At 38.3% G+C, this 26,788-nt stretch overlaps 2 protein-coding genes across 2 annotated transcripts in view; both read left to right on the top strand.

The window, feature by feature from the left end:
• The window catches only part of SGTB (small glutamine rich tetratricopeptide repeat containing beta), a 46,281-nt gene that overhangs the window by 914 nt on the left and 18,579 nt on the right, over positions 1-26,788 (top strand). The window contains 4 exon segments of the mRNA XM_027604637.2: positions 448-569; positions 9,305-9,408; positions 13,820-13,889; positions 20,101-20,200. Coding sequence (XP_027460438.2) covers positions 470-569; positions 9,305-9,408; positions 13,820-13,889; positions 20,101-20,200 — 374 coding nt within the window. The 5' untranslated portion in view covers positions 448-469.
• On the top strand, positions 16,929-17,623 carry LOC118356977 (neudesin). Its single transcript, XM_035727547.1, has one exon. The coding sequence runs from the start codon at positions 16,929-16,931 to the stop codon at positions 17,445-17,447; it is 519 nt and encodes a 172-aa protein (XP_035583440.1). The 3' UTR covers positions 17,448-17,623.

Here is a 26,788-nt window from a genome sequence, read left to right as displayed (position 1 = left end):
TCTCATGAAATAGAGGAAGATGCTCATTGTAGATGAGCTTCTGAGTCAGCAGTATGAAATCTCCCTCAACTTAGTATGGAGGCCTTTTGGGGATTTCTACATCTGTATCTATTCCCCTGTCTTGATCTGTATCTGCGCTATATATACTGTTAAGAGACAGTGAGATATTCAGTGAGAGTCTAAGCTTATGTTCTACATGTTTTGAGAAAAATTTACTTTTGCAGGTTTTAACATAATCTAATACTACTGGGTATAAGTGAAAATATGTAATACGTTGCCATAACAACACTTTGTGTTCTCCTGACTCTTTAAAAAGAAGAATGAAGGTAATAGAGGTTCTGTTTTTGCTTTTTACTTTTGATGTAATTTATAATCTAGTTATTTATAACCTTCCTGACAGATTCTTCAACATAACTTAGATCGCTGTTTTCCGTTTTTCTTATCAAGGAAAAGTGTTTAAGCTTTTAAAATGTCATCTATCAAGCACTTAGTTTATGCAGTTATTCGTTTCTTACGGGAACAAAGTCAGATGGATGCTTATACTTCAGATGAACAAGAAAGTTTGGAAGGTAGGCACCTGCTCTTTATGTTCATTTGTGTTATAATTGTAAACAAAGACTAAAATAGCTATAAGCCTGACTTTATGATCTATTAAAACAAAATTAAAATATTTTATTGATCTTTCAAGAAGAAAGATTGTGTTTCCATTTTCTGAGGCTTGTTTTAATTAACAACACAATACGAGGACAATTGTTCATTTATTGAACAACTGTTAAGTGTCAGAACTATGCTGTTCATACTGTAGGGAATTTTTTCTCTACAGTAACTGTTAAGTTAGTATTATCCTCACTTAACAGATAATGAAATGAAACCAGATAGATTGAGTGACATAACAGTGGAATGTGGCCATGTTGAGGTTTAAATCCTGGTTTTTACTCTGAAGATCTTGTCTCTTCCTAATAGGAAAGCATCCCATTTAGAATCAATATATGAAAATACCTTAGTCATCATAAAAGCAGTATGTAAAAGTGTAATAATTACATCACAATTAAGCTTTGTCAACTTTCTATTTGGGGATTTGAAAATGAGAGATTTCACTGTTCTGTGTGAGCTTTAAATATTAGATTTGGTAATCTGTGAAGTTGAGCAGGACTTGGATGATAGCATCACGTGTTTCCTTGAATACCATCTTTTCTGCTTCACATTTATGCATTATAAAATTTAAATTCAGTATAACCATAACAGGGTAGAATTCTGCAGATGGGCTTATGGAGGTTGAATGACTGTAGCTTCCTTAAAGACTTAATTATTGCAATGAGACTGCATTTGGGAGAATTTAATAGATTATAATACAATTTGAATTGCCATCTTGAAGCTATTCCTCCTATCAAGGGGATGCATCTATTAATTTCAATAAGCACTTTCATTGTGAATATGCTTTTAAGAGGTGGGGATGAAAATTGGGCATTTGCTCTAAATCTGCTTGCAATCTGGTGAGACGCTATCTTTCCAGGTGGCAGTCAGAGGAATAGGTGACACACAGTTGGAGAGCATTGCAGTCGGTTCATTTCATATTAAGATCTTTTTGTCCTCCTTGGTGGTTAAACTATGTGAAGGTAAAGGTGACTGGTTATCTAAAGAAAACACTGGTTATGGTTGTTCAGTAGCAAACAGATAAAAGCAACCATTTAATAAAAGATGTTTCTTTTCTAATCAAAGGCAGTATAATACATCCTTCTAAGGGCCAGAAAGAAAATTGAGAGGTTTTTTAAAAATCAAGATGTTATGTCTTAATTTTAGGATGGTCTTCAGCCAAAAATATGTGCCTTCAGCTGTTTGTTATATATGGCAGTCAGAAATGGTGCCAATTGTTTTTGACCGACCCCTATTTTTGACTCTGTGAGTCTAATTTAATTGAGTATGAAATCATGTGGAGAAGTCTGCCCACCTTCTAGACATTTAAAAAACCCCTAGAAAAGGAGCCAAAGTTCTAGTACCAGGCTTACCATAGTGGTAAGGTCTTATAGTCTTATCAGCTTTGAGCTTTTTCATCAGCTAGTGTCACCCACTCCTAACTGTTGTCACCTACTGACATCTGTTTTATGTGCTCCTGTTCCCTGTCACTCTCTCTAGTACTACTCTGTCTGAATTCTTGGCAATTGCAACCACCTCATAGGTGTTTCTTTCAGTTCTCTCAGCAATCTGTTCCTTGACCTCCTTGTCATCCGGTGATCTCAACTACTCAGCCGCATGGTCATACCCTAGACTAGTGGTTCTCAACTCAGGGTGATTTTGCAATGTCTGGAGATACTTTTAATTGTCACCACTGAGGGCTGGTATTACTGGCATCTAGTGGGTAGAAGCCATCGATACTGCTAAACATACTGTAAGGCACAGGATGGCCCAAGAACAAAGTCTAAATTGTCAGTAGTGCCAAGGGTGAGAAACTCTTCCCTGGACCTTCTCATTATTGAAACTGCATTCTCTCCATGATCTCTATTGTAAACATTTCACTTCCTGACCACTACAGCCTGTCTGTGCTGCTCATTCCCCCTATAATCCCTACCTCAACAATCTTTGACCCTGTGGTACCTCCCGTCTGTTGATCCCTTACCTTTCACACCCCTCTTCTTCCCTTGCTTAGATTCCATGGTTCATCATTATGTTCATGCCCTTGTATATCTCTCCCTTTCTTGTAAAACCCAACCTTGCTTAAATTCAGCTCTCCACCAACTCTGTGTTCATATCCATGTGACTATGTATAGATGGAACAAAACATACAACTTTGCCGATTGGTCCCACTTTTAATTCATGACCATGAGCCTCAGGTGGACCTTTAATGCTGCCTGGCAATCACACTGTCTCTTCCAAGTTCTTTCATACTTGTGCTCTCCCAGACCACTACTTTAACACTTTCTCCTGTCTTCTCAAGCCTTCAAACCTTTTCCCCTGTACTCACTTTTAGTTGATGACCTTGCTTCTTACTCCACCAAGAGAATTAAAGTAATAAGAAAATAACTTCCACAGACTCCCCCAGCCCCCCTATCCACACACCAGCATCTACACACCCACACACTCTGCCTGCCTGCCTAGCTGTTACCATGTGCCATGGACTAAGTATTTGTGTTTTCTCGAAATTCATATGTTGAAACCTAATGCCCATTGTGATGATATTAGGAGGTGGGGCCTTCATGATTGGGATTAGTGCTCTTATAAGAGATCCCAGAGAGCTCCTTTGCTCCCACCGTGTGAGGACGCAGTGAAGAGGCACCATCTGGGAACCAGAAAACAGGTCCTCACTAGACACTGAATTTGCTAGTATCTTGATCTTGGACTTCCCAGCCTTCAGAACTTTGAGATATAAATTTTTGTTGTTTATAAGCCACCTAGTCTATGGTGTTCTGTTGGAGCAGCCCAAACAGACTAAGACACCATAGACGAACCATCCATTGTCTTTTCTAAATGAAACCTCTCTACTGGCACACTGGATCTGATTCTGTCCTGTCTCACCTACTCTGGGGTATCACTCGAGTTATTCTACCCTTCTTGTTGTACCTCAGCAAATCTTCACTCTGTCCTGGATCATTTTTATCAGAATATACTTTTCATCATTTCTTCCTTCTTAAAAAAGCAAAAACAGCAGCTAATTACTCTTGCCGTATTAGCCCCCTGCTTCCAAACTACTGCCTACTTTTATTGTCTTCCCCTTTTGCTGGAAAACTCTTTGAAAGAATTGTATATATTTGCTTTTACAAATTCCTCTCCTGGGGCACCTGGGTGGCTCAGTCATTAAGCATCTGCCTTCAGCTCAGGTCATGATCCCAGGGTCCTGGGATCAAGCCCCACTTCAGGCTCCCTGCTCAGCGGGGAGTCTGCTTCTCCCTCTCCGTCTCCCTCTCCATCTTCCTCTGTGTGCTCGCTTGCTCTCTCTCTCAAATAAATAAATAAAATATTAAAAAAAATAGAAAAAAAATTCCTCTCCTATTCTTTCTTAAACCCAATCCAGTTAGGCCTTATCCTCAGTCTCTCTACCCTGTTCTCATCAAGGTCATCCGTGATTTCTGGGTTATTTCAGTGGTCAGTTCTCAGTCTCCATCTGTCTTACTAGCTGCCATTGATAAAGCTGATGATCTCCCTCATCTCCCCCCCACTCGCCACCACCGCCACTACCCTGTACTTGATTCAGTTGGCTTTCAGGATACCTCCTCACACTCTCTTAGTTTTCTTCTTATCTCATTGCTTGCTCCTTCCATCTCCTTTACTAGTCTCTTCTTTTCCCTGACCTGGAGTGCCCAGGGCCCCGTGCTTGGTCTTCTCTTCACTATCCATACTCACTTTCTTTATGGTATCCTTCAGTTTCTCGGCATTCAGTCAAGACCTTCCTTCTGAACTGCAGACTTTTATATCTGACTGCCTACTAGTTATCTCTGCTTCTCTGTCTAATAGGCATCTCAAACTGAACATTTCCAAGACTGAACTCCTGATCCTCCCACCCAAAATCTGTTCCTTATCTCAGTTGATGGCAACTCTGTCTTTTCAGTTGCTTAGGCCCAAAATTTGGGCATCATTCTGGACTCTTTTCTCTCAGACTCTGCATTTAATCATTTAGTTAATCCTGTTGGCTGTACCTTCAAAATATATCTAGAGTCTTACCATTTCCTCCACGTGCACTTATGTCACCCCTGGGTAGGATTAAGTGTTTCTCATCTGTTTTAATGTAGTAGCCTCTAACTAGTCTGTCTGCTTCTGTTCTTGCAGCTTTCTTGAATATTCCCAACACAACCGCCCGTGATCTTTTAAAACAGAGTAGGTCGGGGTGCCTGGCTGGCTCAGTCAGTAGAACATGTGACTCTTGATCTTGGGGTTGTAAGTTCAAGGCCCACGTTGGGTGTAGAGATTACTTAAAAATAAAATCTTTAAAAAATTTTTAAAAAGTATAACAGTATGTCAGATTCTGTCGTTTCTCTCCTCAGAATCTTACAGTGACTCCTCATGTTACTTAGTCATGGTTTAAAGGATTTATATAATTTGGTCTTCTGTGATATGTTGTTCACAGACTCTTCCCCTTTCTCATTTGTCTTGAGGCAAATTAGCTTCCTAATTCTGAATACATGACATCCTCTTTCCTAAAGGCTTCTGTTGTAGTTGTTTTTTGCTGCTTAGATTGTTATTCCTCCAGTTAATGGTAATACCCCCCATCTTCTTTGAGTCTTTTGACTCAAGTCTGAGTCTCAGATCTCTTTTCTGAAGGAGGCCTATGCTGGGCACTCTTGCGTCTGCAGCCTGCTTCCCTGCTCTGCTCTCCATACTTGCATCTCTTCGCCCTGCTCTACTTTTTATGGCTTATAGCCTACCTCTCCACCCCTGCCCCAAAAGGCCAGCCCCAAGAGGTCAGGGATTTTTTCTCTTTTATTCACTGATATATCTGAAGCATGTAGAAAATTGCCTGACACACGGTAGGTGCTCAGTAAGTATTTGTTGAATTGAATTGATGAATTGAGTCAAGTGATCCTGGGCCTATCACTCAGTTGGTCTGTATCTTAATTTCTCAGTCTGTTAGGTGAAGCTGTCTGCCTCCTCTCCATCTGATAGATTTGTCAAGAGAATCAGAATCAGTGATGGCAGGTACCTAGCATATGGTAGCTTTTGAATGAAGTGCTGTACAGATGGGATATGGTAGTGTTGAATAGAACTCTTCACTTGCCCTGCTCCTCATCAGTAACAAATGCACAATTATTGTTTGTTGTTAAAGTGGAACAGTAATTAGATACCGTATTTGTTTATATTTATATGACTTATTCTTGAGTATGACCTCCTGAAAGGAGGATCAAATGTAATAATCCTTGTTTCATAAATGAGAATCTTGAGGTAATATAAGATAAATTATTGCACCTAGGTTATTTGATTTTTTTTGATTGGATGAAAAATGGTAATGAGGTAGTCCTGAGTTCTTGTCACACTACCCTCTCCCAGCCCCTCCCCCCCACCCCCGCCACTACTGCTTACTCTTTTTGTGTTCCTTGTGCTGGAAAACTCTTCGAAAGAGCTGTCTATACTTGCCTTTTCTAATGCCTCTCCTATTCTTTTTTGAACCTGTTCCAGTTGGGCCTTTGCCTCAGTCTCTCCACCCACACCATCATCATCAAGGCTAAACACTTTGGCAACTGGATTTACCTATCAAACAATTCTGTTTACCTATATAAGGAATCTAAAATAGTCAAACTCATAGAATCGGGAGTAGAGTGATAGTTGCCAGGGGCTGGGGAAGGGGAAAATAGGGAGGTGATGGTCAGAGGGTACAAAGTTTCAGTTATGCAAGATAATTGAGTTCTGAGGACTTACTAGTCTGCCTAGTGCCTATCACCAAGTGTATTCTGTACTAAAAATTTGGTAAGAAGGTAGATCTAGGTTAAGTGTTCTTACTACGCACCTACACACGAGAATAAAGGTGGTGAGAGGAAACTTTGGGAGGCGATGAGTATGTCTCCGGCCTCAACGGTAGTGATGGTTTCATGGGTGTATACTTATCCCCAAACTCATGAAGTTATAGACATTAATATGAACAGCTTTTTATTTTTTTAAAGATTTTATTTATTTGACAGAGAGAGACACAGCGAGAGAGGGAACACAAGCAGGGGAGGGGAGAGGAAGAAGCAGGTTTCCCACCAAGCAGGGAGCCTGATGTGGGGCTCGATCCCAGGACCCTGGGACCATGACCTGAGCCGAAGGCAGACGCTTAAATGACTGAGCCACCCAGGCGCCCCACGAACAGCTTTTTATATGTCAACCATACCTCAGTAAAGTGGTTTGAAAAAACACAGGCCAAATAATTGTGTTCAAAACAGAACAGCCACCTCCTTTAATGATATTTAATTGTGTCTATTATGTACCAGATCTGTGTTTTAAGGTTAGTGGCAGCAGAGATAAAGGAGCTGGACTGAATTTCCTCAACAGGATAGAGCATAAAAATCCCTCAGTTACCATATGGACTTTCCACCCGTCAGTGTTTAACAGTAAAGTTACATACTGTGGGTTTTGGCTACGGACTTGGTTGTGTACTATCCCTCTTTCCCATGGCCGTGCATTAATGTTCTGGAGGCGAGAAGTGCTTTTCTCTACAGATTTTATTGTTGTTATTTCCTCTGTAATTAAACTATTACTTCACTGTAAACAAAGACGTAGATTAAATTTATTGAACACCTATTATTTGCCAGATCTGTTAAAGTCAGAGATGAGTTAGATATAGGCCTTATCCTCGGGGACACTCTCATGTGGGAGACAGACGTTTAAACGCAGGTAATATAGTATGGTAGGTTCAATAGTAGAAACAGGTACCAACAACATGGCACAGTAAAGGCAATAACCATTCTGATCAGGGAGGAACAATACTGATCAAGAATAAATATATACACATAAACACCCACGTACATTTACCATTATTATTATTGTCGTTGTTTACATTGACTGTCTTCATGGCAATGGGAGCCTGTTTCCTTGTGGCCCAGTGTTTTTAGTGCTGGTACAGACTGAAGTTTGAGAACAGCCGCTTGGCAAGAATAGAAATTGAGAGAATGAGGAATGGGTAAACAGTGGATTATGTTCTATGTAAAAGACACTCTGACTTCTTATACTTGGTAATTTAGTTGCTTATTCAGTCCCTTTTCTAAGGAGAATTGTTCTCTGGATAGAAAAAATAATAGTATTTCTTTTGTGACAGAGGTATTTTTGTCAAGACCACAATTAATACATAATGTATCTTTTAGAAGTCATACACAAATGTAAGTGAATCTATAATAAATCAGACAGAGGAAGATGAATACTGTATGATCTCTCTTATATATGGAAGCTAATAAACAAACCAACCAAGCATATAGATAGAGAGAAGAGATTGGTGGTTGTCAGAGGTGGGGAGTGGGGTGAGAGAAGTGGGTGAACTGTTTTTGTGTTGTTTTTAACTTATATTGAATACAAATAATAAAAAGTCCTCCACAAATGTAAGTGAATCTCTTTCACACTGTCTGGAAGTACACTGGACACTTGGGCTTCATTCTCATCTTATGGAACCGGAAGAGAATTCCTTTTCAAAGGAGAGCATCCTTAAGATGAGACTCTGCCTCCATTCCCCTCCATGAGTACTCGTAGAAATGATAGGATAGCTTTCTTTCCTGTAATTGCCCTGGTTTGGACCCCTTGTTTGTTTAGATCATTTAAGTGGGAACCCTCCCCGATCAGAGGGGTCATTTCCTTTACTCTGTTGTGTAGCTGGTACATGTTTCTCTTAGTGAACTTATTATACTGTATTACATGCATTTAACTGTCTGTCTCCCACATTAGACTGTCTCTGAGGATAAGGCCTGTATCTTATTCCCTGTCTAATTCATTCTCAGCATTCCTACCAGACTTTTAGTTCTAAACACAAATCCAGTTATATTATTCTTCAGTGAATTCTTTAATGGCTCTCCATTTGCCTGTAGTGTGAAGTGCACATTCTTTGAGAGCGTTATATAAGGTACCTTGTCATCCAACAACAGACTTGCTTTCTAGCATAATCTCCCACCATATCTTTCCATCCCATCCGTACCCTGGCCACATCAGTTTTCTTGTCATACACCGAATGCAGATGATACACCTATCACCATTTAGCATGCCATGTATTTTTCTGCTTGTTTGCCACCTCTCTTAAAATGTAAGCTTCATCACATGGATAGCGATTTTTGTCTTCAGGTTAACTGCTGTGTTTCTACCACCTTAGAACAGCACCTTGCACATCGTAGGAGCTTGGGGTAAATTTGCAGGCATGAATGAATTTTTTTTAAAGCCACCTATTTTCACCTAAGTAAATATGCCAGGATTAATATTTAGTGCCTCCTATGAGCCAGAATTTGTTTCTGTTACTATTTTTGGTCAGGTTGAGAATTCTGTTTCTCACATTAAAAAGAAGATTTTTTGTTTTATTCAAGGCGTTAGAACAGTGGTGGTTAATCAGATGTTGGCAGAGAGGAATCAGTTGTTGTTAATGACCTGCTTCAATAAGAATATGAGGTAATGGATATATTGAGAAATTATATTCTAGGTAACATTTTTCCTTAAGTAAGGAATAAGAAATCAAGTTGTCTTCCCTTAGCAGCTGGTCTATAAACAGAATCTCTATGTAGCTGAACCATTTAGTTTTTTCCTTATGTTCTCTGATCATAAATACTGAATTACCACAGATTGCACTGAGTGCAGATTTCTACCAGAAAAAAAGGTCATTTCTTTTTTTAGGTTGCTAATTTTTTTTTTCACTATTCAAATTTATTTCAAGTTGCAATTCAGTGCTTGGAGACAGTTTTTAAAATCAGCCCAGAAGATACCCATCTAGCAGTGTCACAGCCTTTGACAGAAATGTTCACCAATTCCTTCTGTAAGGTAAGCTGTCACTGTTTTCTCATTAGTATCTGATTTAAGTATGACTATGATAATTATGTTGAGTTGTTAACATTTGAGCGGCTAGGCCTTTACGTAACTAACTTCTTCCTGGGTTTAAGTTAGATAGTCACATGGACGTGATTGGGGACCTAAAATATAATTTTAACATGCTTTAGATTTTCATATTAGTAGCTATTCACATCCTCTCACCTTCTTTTATATTTAATGATTTGTCTTAGTTGCTTTTTACGTCCTTTATAGTATCTGAGCATTTTTAGATTTCTGACATGGAATACAGGTTAAAAACAAAACTTTCCTGTTTACGAAGCAACTATGTAAAAATAGATTCGTCAGGAATTGAATCATCATTTTGAAGCAGATTTCATCAAATTTGGCCATTGATAGGGCTCTTTAAAACAGGGGAAAGCTCAAGGTCATTGTGCAAAAAGTAACGCTGAAAACCAAGTTTTCTGATATCCGTGCTCTCGAGAACTGTTTACATTGGTCTCTGGTTTCTGGCCTTTTTAGGGAACATGGACCATAAAATTGCCTGAAAAAATTTTTTTCAAAGACAGTTTTATTTATTGATTGATTTTTAGAGAGTAGCATAAGCAGGGAGCAGCGAGGGGTAGAAGGAGAAGGGAGAGAGAGAGAATCTTAAGCAGGCTCCGTGCCTAGTGCGGAGCCCTGTGGAGGGCTCAGTCTCAGAACCCTGAGATCATGACCTGAGCCGAAATCAAGAGTCTGACATTTAACCAGCTGAGCCACCCAGGTGTCCTTAAACTGTGTGAAAAATTTTAAGGTTACTGACTTTAGGGCCCCAGGGTGACCTCCCCTGTGTTTTTTCATTACATTTTGGTGCCTCATGAACTCCTTTTGTTATTCTAGTTCTGTATTCAAGCTTCAATACAGAATGAGGAACTGAGGCGAGAGGCTACAGCATGTAGTGTATGCTTCAGCCTGGCGGGGACATTGCTGAGACTACCACATTGACTGTTTCTAGAACTTGTTGGAAGAGGTTCTGAGAGTTGCAATGAAGATGGCAATTGGCAATATACTGTTCTCTCTTTCTGTACTTAGAAAAAAGAATAGTGCAGTTATCAGACGGATTAATTCTAATTCTATGACAAAGATGTAAGGAGATAGTGACGTGTCTATGTGCTCCCCATCAGAGAATTCCTCTTTGCTTTGCTTCGGTTGCTGTGGTTCTTTGATTGTCTGGGCTTCTGGCCTCCTTAGGGAGCCCTGTTTCAGTGGTTGGATATGCCCATGGTTGAAGCTGACTTTATTTAACTCCTAGATGCCCAAGAGGCCTGTGCTTGAGACAACATTTGGATTTGCTCATTCCTTAGCGCCTGTCACTGTTGACCTCATACTAAAGAGATCAGAACTTTTTCTTTACCTCCCAGTAGGCTCAAATTGACTTTACATTCTGTTTAAGTAGGGCTCTGTTTTCTTTCTCTCTTACTATTTCCCTCTGATTATATTTAATTGTAAAAATTTTTTACTTACTATTTTTAAAATATAATTTCCTGGAACTGGCTCCATTGTGTGTCTGCATAGTGTTATCTGTGGTGTCCGTTCTTTGTTATTCTTATTTAACAGCAGCAACTTCATCACATACGTGTTTGTTAGCAGAGTACCTTAGAGAGAGTCTCAAACTTGCCCGAAGCAGCATCAAAATTGTTATAATTAAAGAAATTATTTGTCTCTATTCAGCCATCAAAAAGAATGAAATCTTGCCATTTGCAATGACGTGGATGGAGCTAGAGGGTATTATGCTCAGCGAAATAAGTCAGTCAGAGAAAGAGACCATATGATATCACTCATGTGTGGAATTTAAGAAGCATACAAACAAGTAAAGGGTAAAAAAAAGAGAGACAAACCCAGAAACAGACTCTTCACTATAGAGAACACACTGAGGGTCACCAGAGGAGTGGAAGGTGGGGGATGGGTGAAACAGGTGGTGGGTTAAGGAGGGCACTTGTGGTGAGTACCAGGTAATGTATGGAATTATTGAATCACTATATTGTACACCTGAAACTAATACAATACTGTATGTTAACTAACTGGAATTAAAATAAAAACTTTAGAAAAAAAGAAATTATTCGTCTCACCAAGTGTCCTTGGTTGCTATGTTGGTCATTTTAGTTTTAGGATACTGCTCTTGTGTTTTTGCTCCCCAGTTAAGTTTATATACTAAATGGATTCATTCCTTTTATATAAAGTAGATAACCCTCGTCCCCACGTTATGGGCTGCTCAAATGTACTGAATGAATGTGAGAATTAGTTTTCAAAGATGTAAAACTGTGGCAATTTCATAAAATAATTCAGAAGGATTTAGAAGACAGAACTGATTAGAGTCCATTTATCAATATGCCGTTTTTGTGACTCAAAAAAGCCACTTTTTCCCCATGTATTAAATGCCCAGCCTTGTTAGAAGAATGTGAAATGGAAGAAACCCTGGCAGCAAGTACGCAGGGCAGTCCTGTGTCCTTGAACTACACTTACATCCTAGGAGACCATAGTCAGTTTTAAGTAGTGACCTCTAGTTACAAGGATTCCCATTTCGATTCTGTACTTTTTTATTCCATTTTATTCCGATACTTTATGTTTAGAAAAACTGATTAGTAGAGAAAGATTACAAAAAATAAGAAGAACTCATGTACTTGATGAATGATTTTATACTTGTGGAAATTTTTGTGTAATTAGAGAAGTATATTTCCATCATTAGAGTTATCAAGTTCTGTGAAACCTTAGTCAAGACAAAGAACATGGTGGACATATTCTAAATGTAGTACATAGGTATATTAGTTACAAATTATGTTTTCTTGAAAAACTGTAGATTCACTCATGAACTTCGGAGTCAAGTGTAAAGGAGCACAATTTTAAAAAAGATCTTTCAAAAATGGAAAAATGCATTGTGTTCCCAGTGCCACTCAAGATATTTCTGCATGCACCTTTGGTTTGAACCTTATGAATGCAAAGGAGGTTTGAGGATGATAGTAACTACTGAAAACAGGAAATTTACATTGTTTTTTTATTTTATGGTGAAATTAATATATGTCCATTGTTTAAAAAAATTTAGTCAACGTGGAAAGATATAAAGAAGAGACTGAAAATTTTACCTCCAAATATTACAGTTAACCTTTTGTGTTAGAATTTTCCTGTCTTTGTTTTTTAGCCTGTGTGCATGTGTATGTGTTTGTGCACATATTTAAATAATAGGGTCATATTATTAATGCTTCTTTTTGTAAACTGTGAATTTGACTTACTAGGATATTTCTTTGGATATTAAACATTATGTTTCAAGATTTTCACTAATATAAATAATCTCTTGAACATATTTCTATTCCTAGTCTTTGTATACTGGTTAGCTATTTATTTATTTATTTTACCAGAATTTAATAGAATTTATTAGGAATTTCAGAAAACAAAGCTTCACGACTATAGCTAATACATAATCTGGATAACAAAATATCCTGTTTTTACTTATAAATATAATGAATTTATTTCCAACAGCATGTTCATTTAAAAACAGTGAAGCAGGGACACCTGGGTGGCTCAGTTGGTTAAGCGACTGCCTTCGGCTCAGGTCATGATCTCAGGGTCCTGGGATCAAGTCCCGCATTGGGCTCCCTGCTCAGTGGAGAGCCTGCTTCTCCTTCTGCCTGCAGCTCCCCCTGCTCGTGCTCTCTCTCTCTCTGACAAATAAATAAAATCTTAAAAAAAAAAAAATAAAAACAGTGAAGCATTTCCATTCACTAAAAATGTATTTGTCAATAAAATACATAATAAACTTGTAGCATAAATGTAAACTAGTCAATTTATTTCCATTACCCATGTTATAATTTGCCTTTATTTTATGGTTATAGTATTTTATTTTATTTTTTTTAAAGATTTTATTTATTTATTTGAGAGAGAGAGAATGAGAGATAGAGAGCATGAGAGGTAAGAGGGTCAGAGGGAGAAGCAGATTCCCTGCCGAGCAGGGAGCCCGATGCGGAACTCGATCCTGGGACTCCAGGATCATGACCTGAGCCGAAGGCAGTCGCTTAACCAACTGAGCCACCCAGGCGCCCTATGGTTATAGTATTTTAAGTGTACTGATTATTTATATTTGTTGTGCATGAAGTAGAATTTTTTGATCTCAGAAAAGCAAGTAAAAAATTTTGATTCACAGTAGTCCATTATTTTCTAGGGAAATTCTACATATTCATTTTTCTAATAAAAGTATGTATGAGAGGACTTTTACCCTATTTCTTTCTAACCCATTTATTTACAAGTTAAATTTCATTACATGTAATTACAGATGAGTTACTGTACTAGTTATTCATTATTATTTATAGTTCTGTGGGATGACTCTTTTATGTAGCTAAATGGAAATACATTGATTTTTATTTAATTTCAGAATGACATTCTGCCTCTCTCAAACTCAGTGCCTGAAGATGTGGGAAAAAGCTGACCATTAAAAGATGAAGGTGAGGATTTCATAGAGAAATTACTTATTTAGTAAAACTTTCTGAAACTCTGGAGAAAATGACTGTCAGTTGATAAGATTCTGGTTTATACTGCCAAGACTGGATTGTCATAAGACCACATGGCATTTGTGAAACAGATAGATGTGATAGGGAAGAAGCCTAGAAACATAGAATGGCTTGTGAGCAATATAGTTATGCTTTGCTTCAAGAGAAGCAGATCTCTTGTGAATAAAACTTGGAAAACAAGTAACTTAAGGGGTGATTACTTATAACTGAATTTGCTGTGTGTACTCTAGGATCCCAAATTATTTTTATGCTTAAAGAGATGAAAATAATTTTCAGTATTATTTTAACTCTTGTATATTTAGTGTTTTTGAGTTCTTTGAAATTTGTTAATGCATGTATATGGCACTTAACTATTAGCTAGCACATTTAACTACTATATTACTACATCTTCTAATAGTGGCTCTTGAAGCATTCTTGGTTCTAATAAATAAGTCGCTGTTGAGGATCTGTGTTCAATTTTTCTATCATGTCATTTATGTTAAGCTATAGAGGAGAGTCAGGTCAGGCATACAAGATTTGTACTAAGAAACTGGGGAGCAGTTTTGATACTAGCAGTGAATGAGAGCCAAGAAATTCCCTGTCCTATAGGCAGAGAGTTATTAGGGAATATGCCACGTTCCGAAGATATACGGAATTGGTTCAGAACCATTTTTTTGGACTTTTCCCTACACTGAAGGAGGTAGTTTTTCTTTACACTGAAGAAGGTAGTTTAGTTATTAAAAAAAAAAAAATAGTTGTGTCTAAAGTGGTAGATATGGAAGAGAGAATGCTTTTCCTATTCCTCAGGACTTAACCTCTCTATTAAATTTATAAATACATACCTATATCACTGTTTTTAATGGCCACATAGTATTCCATGGTACTGTAAGACCATGATTGACTTACCTAGATAGATAATTTTGTAATCCTAAATAACATTGTCTTAACATCTTTGCATTTTACTATTACTTGATTATTGTCGTAGGATTGCATCATAAAGTTCTGTCTTTCCAACAAACACACTGCTTTCGATTTTCAATTTCTTATTTCCTCTAAGAAATACTACTATAGTGACTTAAAATTTTAGAATGATGGCTTTCACAAATTATATGCAACAACCAGGCGCGCCTGGATGGCTCAACATTTAAGCCTTTGGCTCAGGTCCGTGGTCCTGAAGTCCTGAGATTGAGCCCCACGTCGGTTTCCCTGCTCAGTGGGGAGTCTGCTTGTCCCTCTCCCACTGCAGGCCCCCCTGCCCCCACTTGTGCTCTCTCTTTCTCAAATAAATAAGTAAAATCTTTTAAAAAAAATTAAGCAAGAAGCAGATCCTTATTGTCATTGGAATCAAGAGTACTCTCCAAAGAATTTGAATTTAAGCTATCCAGATAGAAATACATTTTCCATATATTTAGTTTCTAATTGAAACAACTTAACCTGATGTTTTTTTTTTTTTCTTGCTCAGTTTTGGAGTGTGTGAAATCACTGAGGGTAATATTGAATAAATGGCAAATTGAAATTTTATTTTTGTCCCTCATGTTTACTCCCTCTACAGGAGATTGCATTGCCCACACAGTTTGCTATGATATAGTGAATGTTGGTAAGATGAGGATTAGGAGGATATGCAGAGAGTCATTTACTGTTCCAGAATGGGTAACTGAACTACTCTTGCTTTTGCCTTTAACCAAAAGCTTTTATTCTTTCTTTTCCCTAAGACATGTCACATCTAAGACACGCTACACACAAAGTTAAAGCAATTACTATTTTTTATTTTATTTTATTTTATTTTATTTTATTTTATTTTATTTTATTTTATTTTATTTTATTTGAGTGTGTGCTGGGGGGAAGGAGGAGAGGGGAGAGGGGGAAGGTCAGAGGGAGAGGGAGAGAGAGAATCTCAAGCAGACTCCACACCCAGTGCAGAGCCCCACAAGGCCATTGTAGATTGTCAAGCATTAGGCTATTCCAGACTGTGTGTTCCACTTATCTGTGTTAATCAAGGCTTCTAACCAGCTAGTACCTTCCTGAAATGCTGCTTTCAAATATTTTTGTGTGTTTTATTTCTGAAGAGCCTCAGTAAGATCAGACAAAACCAAGATGGTTTCATTTCTGTCATTCCCTGACACATCACAAAAGTCTAGGCATATCTTACAGGTTGTCTTGATCAGTGGAGACAATTTTATAGGAGAGTACCACGTAAGCATAAAGTGCTACACAATGTTCAGTTATATTTATCTTTACAAATTTCTTCATCTGTGTCCTGAAGTTTTGTAGGTTAGATATTTTGTGACTTTAGGCTTTTTGTTAATGTATATAAATATATATATATATATACACATATAGTATGTAGACATTTGATGTGCTGGTTTACAGGAAAAGACATACAATAGATTTTAATAATTAATAATGATGATGACGATGATAACAATGCCACCCTATTAGCGAACGATCTGTCACAACTGCTAACTCAGGAAAGGAGTGGGTGAACCCTGGTGCTGTTGGGACCAGCTTCTCTGTCTCTGGGAACACCAAGGGGACTGGACAATCAGAAGCACAGCTCCTGGCTGGGTTTGCCAACACTGTCACGAACAAACTCGGACACACTCTTGCGGGAGTAGCCAATAACTCAAGAGAGGAGGGTTTGGAAAAGAGAAATGAGAAATTTATTTCAGGTACCGGCAGCTAGGGGAGGTGGCCTCTCAAGCCTTAACAACCCACCTATCTGCCCACAAGGTGGACACCTAGAGTTTTACAGGGAGAGGTTAGGGGAGTACGTGCCAGAGAGCAGGCAGGGAGTGCGTGATCACAGCTGCGGATCGGTATGTTTTCAGCACATGATCATGGGTAGGGAAGGGGACTTGCGGTGTGTGGTCTTCTAGGCATTCCCTTACTATCAGTGCTTTTCTTGCCTGGCGGTGGAAATGTTCTGGTCATTGCACAACACCTTCATCGTTGCCTCAAGAAAGTGTGGTAAGAAATAAGCACAATGGGCGCACCATGGCGGGCCCCGCGTCGCGGCGGCGGTGGCGGCGGCTGGCAGCGCTGGCCTTGCTCCTGGCGCTGGCCCCGGGGCCGCCCGCAGCCTGGGCCGGGCAGGCGCCGCGCCCCGCCGAGCGGGGGCCCCCGGTGCGGCTCTTCACGGAGGAGGAGCTGGCCCGCTACGGCGGGGAGGAGGAGGATCAGCCCATCTACATGGCAGTGAAAGGCGTGGTGTTTGATGTCACTTCTGGAAAGGAGTTTTATGGACGAGGAGCCCCCTACAATGCCTTGACTGGGAAGGACTCCACCAGAGGGGTGGCCAAGATGTCCCTTGATCCCGCAGACCTCACCCATGACACTACGGGCCTCACGGCCGAGGAGCTGAAATCCCTGGACAATGTCTTCACCAAAGTCTACAAAGCCAAGTATCCCATCGTGGGCTACACGGCCCGGAGGATTCTCAATGAGGACGGCAGCCCCAACCTGGACTTCAAGCCTGAAGACCAGCCCCATTTTGACACAAAAGACGAGTTTTGATGTTCCATCCCTGGGGGAGGGGTGGTGTTCCTGATTGCGGGGGGCAGGGAAGACCCTCAGCTGCCAAATCTCCTGTGAAACAGGCTACCCAAGCCTCTGGGCACCCGGACCCAAATAAAGCAGATGTTGAACCTGGAAAAAAAAAAAAAAAAAAAAAAAAAAAAAAAAAAAAAAAAGAAATAAGCACAATGGATTTTAGTTCAAACATGAGTTAAGTGGTCCTGTCTATTTCTGGTTTTAACTTTTGGGGTCTATAATGGACCCAGAGGACTCCCTAAGAACCCAAGATGAAAACGTCCAAGAGCAAAAAGAAAATCCACATAACCCAGAAAATTCCTCTTGCACAGGAAAAACAAACCTATTTAAGTACCTAGGCTCATGTAGTTAATATTATCTTGCTCTGTCATAAAAACTATGTAATCCTCTTAGCTTCCTTAGAGGTTTTATAGTTGTTACTTTTGGGGGGTGGGGATCTAAATTACTTTTTTTTTGAGTTTTTACAAAACAGCTTTATTGAGAGGCGCCTTGGTGGCGCAGTCAGTTGAGCATCTGACTCTTTGTTTTGGCTCAGGTCGTGATCTCCGGGTCTTGGGATCAAGCCCTGCCTTAGGCTCCGCACTCAGAGGGGGAGTCTGCTTGAGATTCTCTCTCCGTCTGTCTCTGTCCCTCCTCCTACTCGCTCTTTCTCTATCTAAAATAAAGAAATCAATCTAAAAAACCCCAGCTTTATTAAGAGCTATAATTTGCATACCATGCAATTTACTCCTTTAAAGTGTACACATTCATTGGTTTTGTAGTATATTCATTGAGTTGTGCAACCATTACCACAATTATAGAACATTTTTATCACCTCAAAAAGAAACCATGTAGCTATTAGTGGTCACTTTTTTTTTTTTTAAGAGAGAGAGAGTGCATGTGAGCCTGTGCAAGCGTGAGTGGGGGCAGAGGGAGAGGGAGAGAGAATCCTAAGCAGTCTCCACGCTCAGTGCACAGCCCCACGTGAGGCTCAATCCCCCCACCCTGAGATCCTGACCTGAGTGGAGATCAAGAGTCGGATGTCTAGCCAACTGAACTACCCCGGTGCCTCTAGTGGTCACTCTTTATATTCATTTCTGATTCTTAATTTGCAGTAACTTTTTGCATGATTTTTTCTATCTATCTATCTATCTATTTATTTATTTATTTATTTATTTTGGGGAGAAAGGTGTGGAGGGGTAGAGAGAGAATTTTAGGCGTGTAGCCTGATGCAGGGGCTCGATCTCACCCTGAGATCATGACCTGAGTTGAAATCAAGAGTTAGACTTTGTTTAACAGACTGAGCCTCCCAGTTACCCTACTTTTGCATAATTTTAGATGCTTTTGTCTATCTGTGTTTCCTTTAATCTTCCTGCTCTTGTTCCTCATAAAGTTATATACCCTCCTCTTCCTATTAAGTAGCCAATGATCTATTAAAAGACCAAGCTAATAGAGAGTTTCTGGTTTAGAGAAAGTCAGAAGGAATAATTCAGGTTTTTGTGATTTAATCCTTCCTCTTAAGCAGTGTTTTAAAATTTAGATTTTGAACAGTGGTTCTTCAGTGAGCAGGACACTTTCTTCCATTTCATGGAATACAGAAGATAGCCATAGGAAATCCCTTATTTTGCTGGCCCGTTGTTACACTAGCTAAATTATTGCCAGATGTATCTGTAGATGCCCTTCTTGATGATTAGTACCCTGTGGGCTAGCCCTGGTATCTGAAATTCTTTCTAGAAATTAATGTCCAACAATCCCCTTTTAAAAATCTATCTCTGGAAGGAGTAGCACATAAAAATATCTGCCAATAACATATTAACATGATTAATTTTACCAGCTTCCCCACACAACAGAGTTCTGAGGGCTTGGCTTTTCAGCAGGTGTATGTTTTGACAGGGAAGGAGTGGAAAAGGGGGTCCAGATTGAGATGATGGCTGAGAAGGGTGTTGCATCTGGAATGGGGTGGGCAGCTCTAAAAAGAAAGGAGAGAGATGAAGACAAGGAAGGTGAGAAGAGATTCGATTTTACCACGAGATATTCATAATTGTTGCATTTACTCACTGATTGAAACCTGGATTTTATAAGGCATGCAAACATTAATTATTTTAAGACTTTGCATTATTAAAATCATCCAAACACACTGACGGCTGAGGAGTATCAGCCGTATATAACATTTATCTCTAGTGCCACTGAAAAATCATGTTGATGGGGCGTGTGGTTCGCTCAGTTTAGAACATGTGGCTCTTGATCTCGAGTTCATGAGTTCAAGTCCCACATTGTGGACAGAGTTTACTTAAAAAAAAATTGGGGCGCCTGGGTGGCTCAGTTGGTTAAGCGTCTGCCTTCGGCTCAGGTCATGATCCCAGGGTCCTGGGATCGAGCCCCGCATCGGGCTCCCAGCTCCGCAGGAAGCCTGCTTCTCTTTCTCCCTCTGCCTGCCGCTCTGTCTACTTGTGCTCTCTCTCTCTATCTCTGTCAAATAAATAAATAAAATCTTTAAAAAAATAAAATAAAAAAATTAAAAAAAGAAAAATCATCTTGCTGACCTTCATATTATTGTAGTTTCTGTGATTCACATTTATCTTTTGGACTTTATATTTTTTGTGTATATTGTATTTACTGTACATATTGATTATTTCAGGCAATAACCACATGAAAGAAGAGAATTTTGCTGCTGCTGTGGATTGTTACACACAGGCAATAGAACTGGATCCAAATAATGCGGTTTATTATTGCAACAGGTAAACTAGCACTATTGTGGAGAGTTTACAGTTCTTAAACTGTAATTTGCATTAATAGCTCTGAAGGAGAACTGTAAAATTCATTTTGAAATTTTGAAAGTTCAGAAAAGTATAAAGAAGGAAAAATAAAACCTCATAAAATTACTGCTCAGAGCTAATCACTGTTACTCACTAACCTTCCGGCATATTTTGTTTAATGTGAGTATAATCAATTTCAGATTCAATGTTATTCAGTAGGCATGTCATAAACACATCCTTACTTTGTTGAAACTCTCTAAACATTATTTAAATGGATACAAATTAGTCTATTAGTACTTGCTCATTTTTTTATACTTCCAGTACCTATCATTGTGGCTGGCAAGAAGCACTCGTTATTTTTTGATAAATGGATAAATGTACCTTAATTTATTTTATCTTACTGTTGTTTTTTTAATGTACCTTAATTTACATAACTGCTGACTTACTGGCCAACTTTGAGGTTGTTCATTTTTTTTCAATATGATGGAGCTGCTGTGAGCAACCTTGTTTCTCAAATTATTTTCTGAAATTTAGATTTTCTGGACTTTGGATTTTATCCTTGGACCTGCTTTCATTTGGTTTAACAGTGTAAACAGTGAAAATATTGTTGACGCTAATTGCAAATTTGTTCACAGTTCTCTGAAAAATTTTGAGACTTGATTTCCTTCCCTAGGAGTGTATGAGTGTGTCTGGTTTTGCCATATCCTTTTCAGCACGAAGTACCTGCATTATCATTTATTATTGTTAGTTTAATATTATTTTGTTTTAATAGTAATTGTTCTAATTTATATTTAATTACAGGTAAGGTTGGACATTTCTTAGATGTTGGGCATTTGTGGGTTTTCTTCTTTAAATTCTCTCCTTGTACCTGTGCCAGGCTTTAGCCTGTTTGACACTCTAGTTCTTTTTTCCCTGTTCTGCCCTTTTTAACAGAGGGTCTGACCCTAATGGTTTGCATTTCCCACGCTCCTCTTGGGTCGTGTCTGGGTTCAGCCATAGAAGGTGCTGGCAGGAGATTGGAGGGCAGAGGAGGAGAGAAGTCGGGATATCTCTTCCCCTCTTTTTACGACAGGGTGTTTATCCAGCAGGGGCTGCTTCCTATCCTGGTTTCCAGCCCCCACCCAACACACCTGCTGTGATCCCAGCTTTTGCCAGGTGATGTTGGGTTTTGGACTCTGCACTCTGTCCTCTGTCTTAGGGATAGTAATGGCTTCCTGTTGTTCCTCGTCTCTGGATTCCTGCACAACAATGCCTATCGGCGTCTCAGCTCTCCGATTAACTATATAGTGAATTCCCTGAACTAAATTAATCTGTTTTAAATATTAAAGTTCCAATAGTACTTCTGCAATGATGGAGATGTTCTGTATCTTCAGTGTTCGATACAGTAGCCACTCGTCAGAGTGTACAGTAGCCACAAGTGGCTATTGACCACTTGTAATGTGGCTAGTGCAATTGAGGAAGTAAATTTTTAGTGTTTAATCGATTGAAGATCAATTTAAATTAATTTGAATTGCAATAGCCATGTGTAGCTTGTGGCTACTGTCCCGTAGAGCGTAGCTGAATATTAGATATAATCCATTTGTCCTAATTGCACAGCTTACTCTTTGCCTTTTAATATTTTTATATGTAAAAGTTTTAAGTATTGATGTAGACAAGTTTGTTTTTCCTTTCTTTTGAATATTCTTCCGATGTTTTTCATCTTCAAGCTCTCCCCATTTGCAGACTTGACAAATAACTTTTATTTTTTTCCTCACATTTAAGTTTTATCATCGCGAGTGTGTTTTGGTGAATGGTATCTATTTTAACCAACCTGGAACTCTTTGTGACAGAAATGTATAAAAATTACCTTTTATTATATAGTAAGTTCTTAGATTTGGGCGAGATCTTTAGGTTATTTTGGTCTAATCTTTCACTGAGTTATCCTTATCCCGTTTAGGGTATTCATACCCTTGTGAGGTTGTTCCTTCTTCCCCGCCTTTTTTTTGTGGTCCTATCTGTCGGAAAAGTCTTCCTTGTGTTGGCACTGAATTTGTTCTCCCGAAACCCTTGTAGCTAATCCCAGTTGGCAGTTTTTATTTTTATTCTTAAGGGCAATTACAGAATAATTATGATCCTTTTTTATAATAGTACCTTACATTTTGAAGTTTGTTACCCTGTTCACTTGAATTCTTTTCTCCACATTATATGTTCACAGCTTCTTCAGTTATACCTGAAATAATGCAGTTTATGTTCTGCACTTTTGCTCTAAATTTGTTCCAGTTTACCTGTATATGTAGTTCCCAGGAATTTACACAGTATTTCTGGAATTGGTCTGACCCCAATAGTCTTGTAGTAGGGCTCTCATTTAACCTACTGCTAGATAACATAATTACATATTAGCATTTTATAGCATTATTTATTAAGTTCATATTTTGCTTTTGGTTTATTAAAGTGTCTCTATTTCACACATTCTCTTTATTTTGTCGTTCAATCATATTTTCATTTGACAGATTCTTGCCAAAAACCTGCTGTGTACCAGTGCTCTCACTGGAGGTATAGTTGGTTTTCTGTACTCAAATGCAGGATCGTATATTTGATCCCTATGGAATTTTATCTTGTTACAGTCTCTTATGTGTATGACCCTTAATCTTTTTGGATAATTTGTAAAGTAACATATTTGCTTTTGCTCCTAGTTTCATGTCATCCACAAACTTAAGAATGCCATATATTATGTCAGTTATGAAGTCAACTAACAGAGCAATCACAGGGAAGTGGTTAAGAGCAGGGGTTCTGACTCAGACTCTTTGAATTCTAATTTCTGGCTCTGACACTTACTAAGTATGTGACATTGAGCAAATGACCTAGCATATGCGTGCCTTAGTTTCCCCGTTAGTAAAATGTGGATAATAGTATTTACCCCAGAGGACTTTTGCAGAGATTAAATAGTTAATACATATGAAGGGCTAGGAGGCGGTCTAGTAAAGAGTGTTGTACAACAATTTTATCGTTATATAATAATACTGTATAATTGTATGTTACAATTATATATTATTAATTATATATTATATTGTTAACTAAATATTATTGTATCATTAATTCTGTTATAATATATTTAATATTATCATTATTTATACAATCTGGGTTTTTTTGCTTTGATCAGAATATAAAGAGAGATCCAAATTTATTGAGGTCCAAATATGTTGTCAGTTGTGTTTCTCGATTTACCAGTCTGGTAGTAAGCCTGTTAAAATAAGAAAGGAAATGATGTTAGTCAGACAGGAGTTGTTCTGAATTAATCTAGTGCCATTTATCTTCTTTTTTGGGGGGGAGGGCCTCTTACATTTTTATGAAAAATTTTGAACTTGAAAGGAGTTTACAGTAAATATTCTTATATCCATCCACACCAAGATTTTGCCTTTAATATTTTAGTATATTTGCTATGTCACATGTTTATTCATCTGTTTGTACCCCTCTGTTCATTAGTCTGTCTTATTTTTGATGCATTTCAAGGTAAATTGCAGCCATCAGTACACTGTCCCCCTAAATACTTTATCATGCATGTCATAAATAGAGTTCAATATTTTGCATTTTTTTCTTTTGAGGGAAAATTTATAGGTCATAACGTACGCAAATCTTAACTGTACTTTGCTTGAGTTTTGACAAATGCATACACTTGTGTAACTCAAAACCCCCTATCAAACTACGGAAAATTCTACGTGCCCCTTCAGAGTCAGTTGCCTAAAACACCAGAGGCAACCACTGTTTTGCTTTATTTCCCTACTATAGATTAGATTTGTTTCTTTGAGAGTTCCACATAAAAGGAATCATACCATATGTACTTTTTTGTGTGAGACTCTTTTTGCTTACGTTAATGGTTTCGAGATTCACCATGTTGTTTCTTGTCTCAGTGGTTCTTGTTTTTAATTGCTCAGTCATACTCTGCTGTTTGCGTGTACCACAGTTTGCCGAGCCGTTTTCCTATTTATGGTCACCTGGGTGCTTTTGGTTTTTTTTGTTTGTTTTGCATTTTGTCCAGAAATTATAGTTGTTATTTGTGGAAGAGTTGGATCCATAAGGAAGTTAGTTGTACATACTAGAAATCTACATTTCCTTTACCAAAAAATCCCTTTATTAATGTGTGCTAATAATCTAGCCCAGAAAAATCCAAATAATTTGTGGAAAATGAATTCTGCAAGCTGTGTTTTTTATTCTCTGTCCCCAGATGGATATATATGTTTTAATTTAGCATGTGAAATATCTGAAACAAAAACATTGAATAATGTCACTAAATGTTATGACCAGATATAGATGTTATCAGAAAATTGCTGGTAAAGACCACAGTAAGCCGTACACTTTTAACTATGAATATGATAAATTGGAGCCTAAATAAATCATTTATTTCAAATGAGATTAGGGTTCATGAATAGTCTTATGTTGACTACTACTGGACTGAAAGAGATTCTTGGCAATACCTGTGCTTGCTTTTCATTTAGCTGTCTTTAAGTTGAAATCAATAATCATGCTTATCTTTTCCATTTAAATAGTATCTTTTTTTCCTGAGTTCAGTAATAGAGCAAGAAATTTCATATTAAATAATTAGAACACTTTTTTTGTATATTTAATACAAATATTGAAAAAAAGTTAAAAAAATTTTTTTAGACCCTAGTAGTTGTAAATATCTCAATAGCCTATATAGTCTTGCCAACTACCCCTTGCATTTTTATTAGCCAGCCGGCTGCCAAGAATTGGAAGCCTGGAATAGCAGATCTAAATATTCCTTTTGATATTCATTTTCACAGTTTTATTCCTAATCAAAATATTGTTCATATATTAAACTTGCTAGCATGAACTGTAGTTTTCTTTTTATAGAAGTGACTTTCTTATATGTTAGAAAATAATCAGTTGGCACATTTCTTAATCGTAAACCTTTCTTTTCTAGTATTTATCTTCTGTTTTAGCTTTTAGGATCCTAAGGATGCTTTAGGCTCAGCTTAGGTACCAGGAAAACCTGAGTCCTTCCTTGCAAACCTATTTTTTATTTTTGCTTTTTTTTCTCTACTCACTGACCATGATATATAACATTTATGTCAGTTTATCATATGTTGTGCCTTATTTTATTTGCACACTTATTTTATTTCTTCAGGTGAAGGGCAGAGATTGGATCTTGTATCTTTTTGTATCTCTTATAGTACCTAGCACTGTTCCTCCCAGGACTTCAGCCAGTTTTTGTTGGATGCCTGGAGGACTATAGAAGAATTATAAGAAATTTCCAGTGATGTTGAAGCGACGACACTCGCTTTAACACTTGTAGACATAAAACAACAAATGATTGAGTATAGATCTAAAACATTTAAAGTGCTTTATGATATCAAATGATATTTTATATTAAGCTAGCTAAATTTCTATGTCTTCTATCCCTAAACTGTACTCATATTTCTTTTGTACAACCTCATTGCTGAGTACATTACTTTACCCATAACTGTCATATGTTTCTGGGATGGATGGATGGTTGAATGACTGAGACAATAAATGGAATTAAAGGTGTACAGGAGAGAGAGCATGATTGAGAGAATTTATCCAGAGGCCTCTCAGGTGATGGGGAATTGGAGATGGAGCTAGATTTGATGGACAGGTAGAACTTAGGTGGAGGATAGGGGTAGGGGAAGGCGTTTAAGTTGGAGAACCTAGTTTAAAAGGCACAATTAGGAATGCTAGTGACAGTGTGAGCTCTGAGAAAGATTGGAACAGAGACCGTGCTGTTCTTCACTTTGTTTTCCTTCACCTCCATAAGCAGCATGTAGTCGTTAGGCTCACTTGGATTTGAACTTGGTTCGTTGAATTTGGAGTTGAATCCCAGGTCAGCCATGTACTAGCTCTGTGGTCTTGGGCAGCCGCTTAACCTTTTTGAGCTTCAGTTTCCTATCTTGTAAGATAGAGATAATACTAACCCTGTGATAGGGTAGTTGTGAGGAGTGATAATTATATAAATTACCTAGGATAGTTCTAGGCTTTCAATATTTGTTTCTTTTAAAAACAGTGTAATTCCTAGTTGTAGAAATAAATTTTTGCTGTAACTTATTTATGCATGACCTACGGTATGGGAGATTAAGTTACCTGTGATTTTTTTTTCCTGCCTCGTTTTCTATAAAACTAGAACACAGGTTATATTCATGCTCTTGCTCTAACAGGGTAAAGTAGGCGAAGGTGTCTGAAAACATGGTGACTCTGGCTGTATTGTTCTGTTGGAATTTCATTAGTTATGCCCTGATAACCAGACAGCAGGGGCAGAGAGAGCAGGCCACATTGATACTCAGTTCAGACACTGGCATGTTTGGCTTCATCTCACAGAAGATTTGAATATAGTCCAAATTCTCTTCCCTTTCCTGGCCTTAGAGGTTCAGGTGCTTGTCCTCTTTTGAAAGATCCTAGCTTGCAGTTTGTGATCTAGAGCTAAAACTATTGGGTGCCTGGGTGGCTCAGTCAGTTAAGCATCTGCCTTCGGCTCAGGTCAGGATCCCAGAGTCCTGGGATCGAGCCCCGCATCGGGCTCCCCAGCTCAGCGGGGAGCCTGCTTCTCCCTCTTCCTCTTCC

Source organism: Zalophus californianus, chromosome 5, assembly GCF_009762305.2.
Source record: "Zalophus californianus isolate mZalCal1 chromosome 5, mZalCal1.pri.v2, whole genome shotgun sequence".
NCBI lineage: Eukaryota > Metazoa > Chordata > Mammalia > Carnivora > Otariidae > Zalophus > Zalophus californianus.
This window is presented reverse-complemented; position numbering and strand designations above follow the sequence as displayed.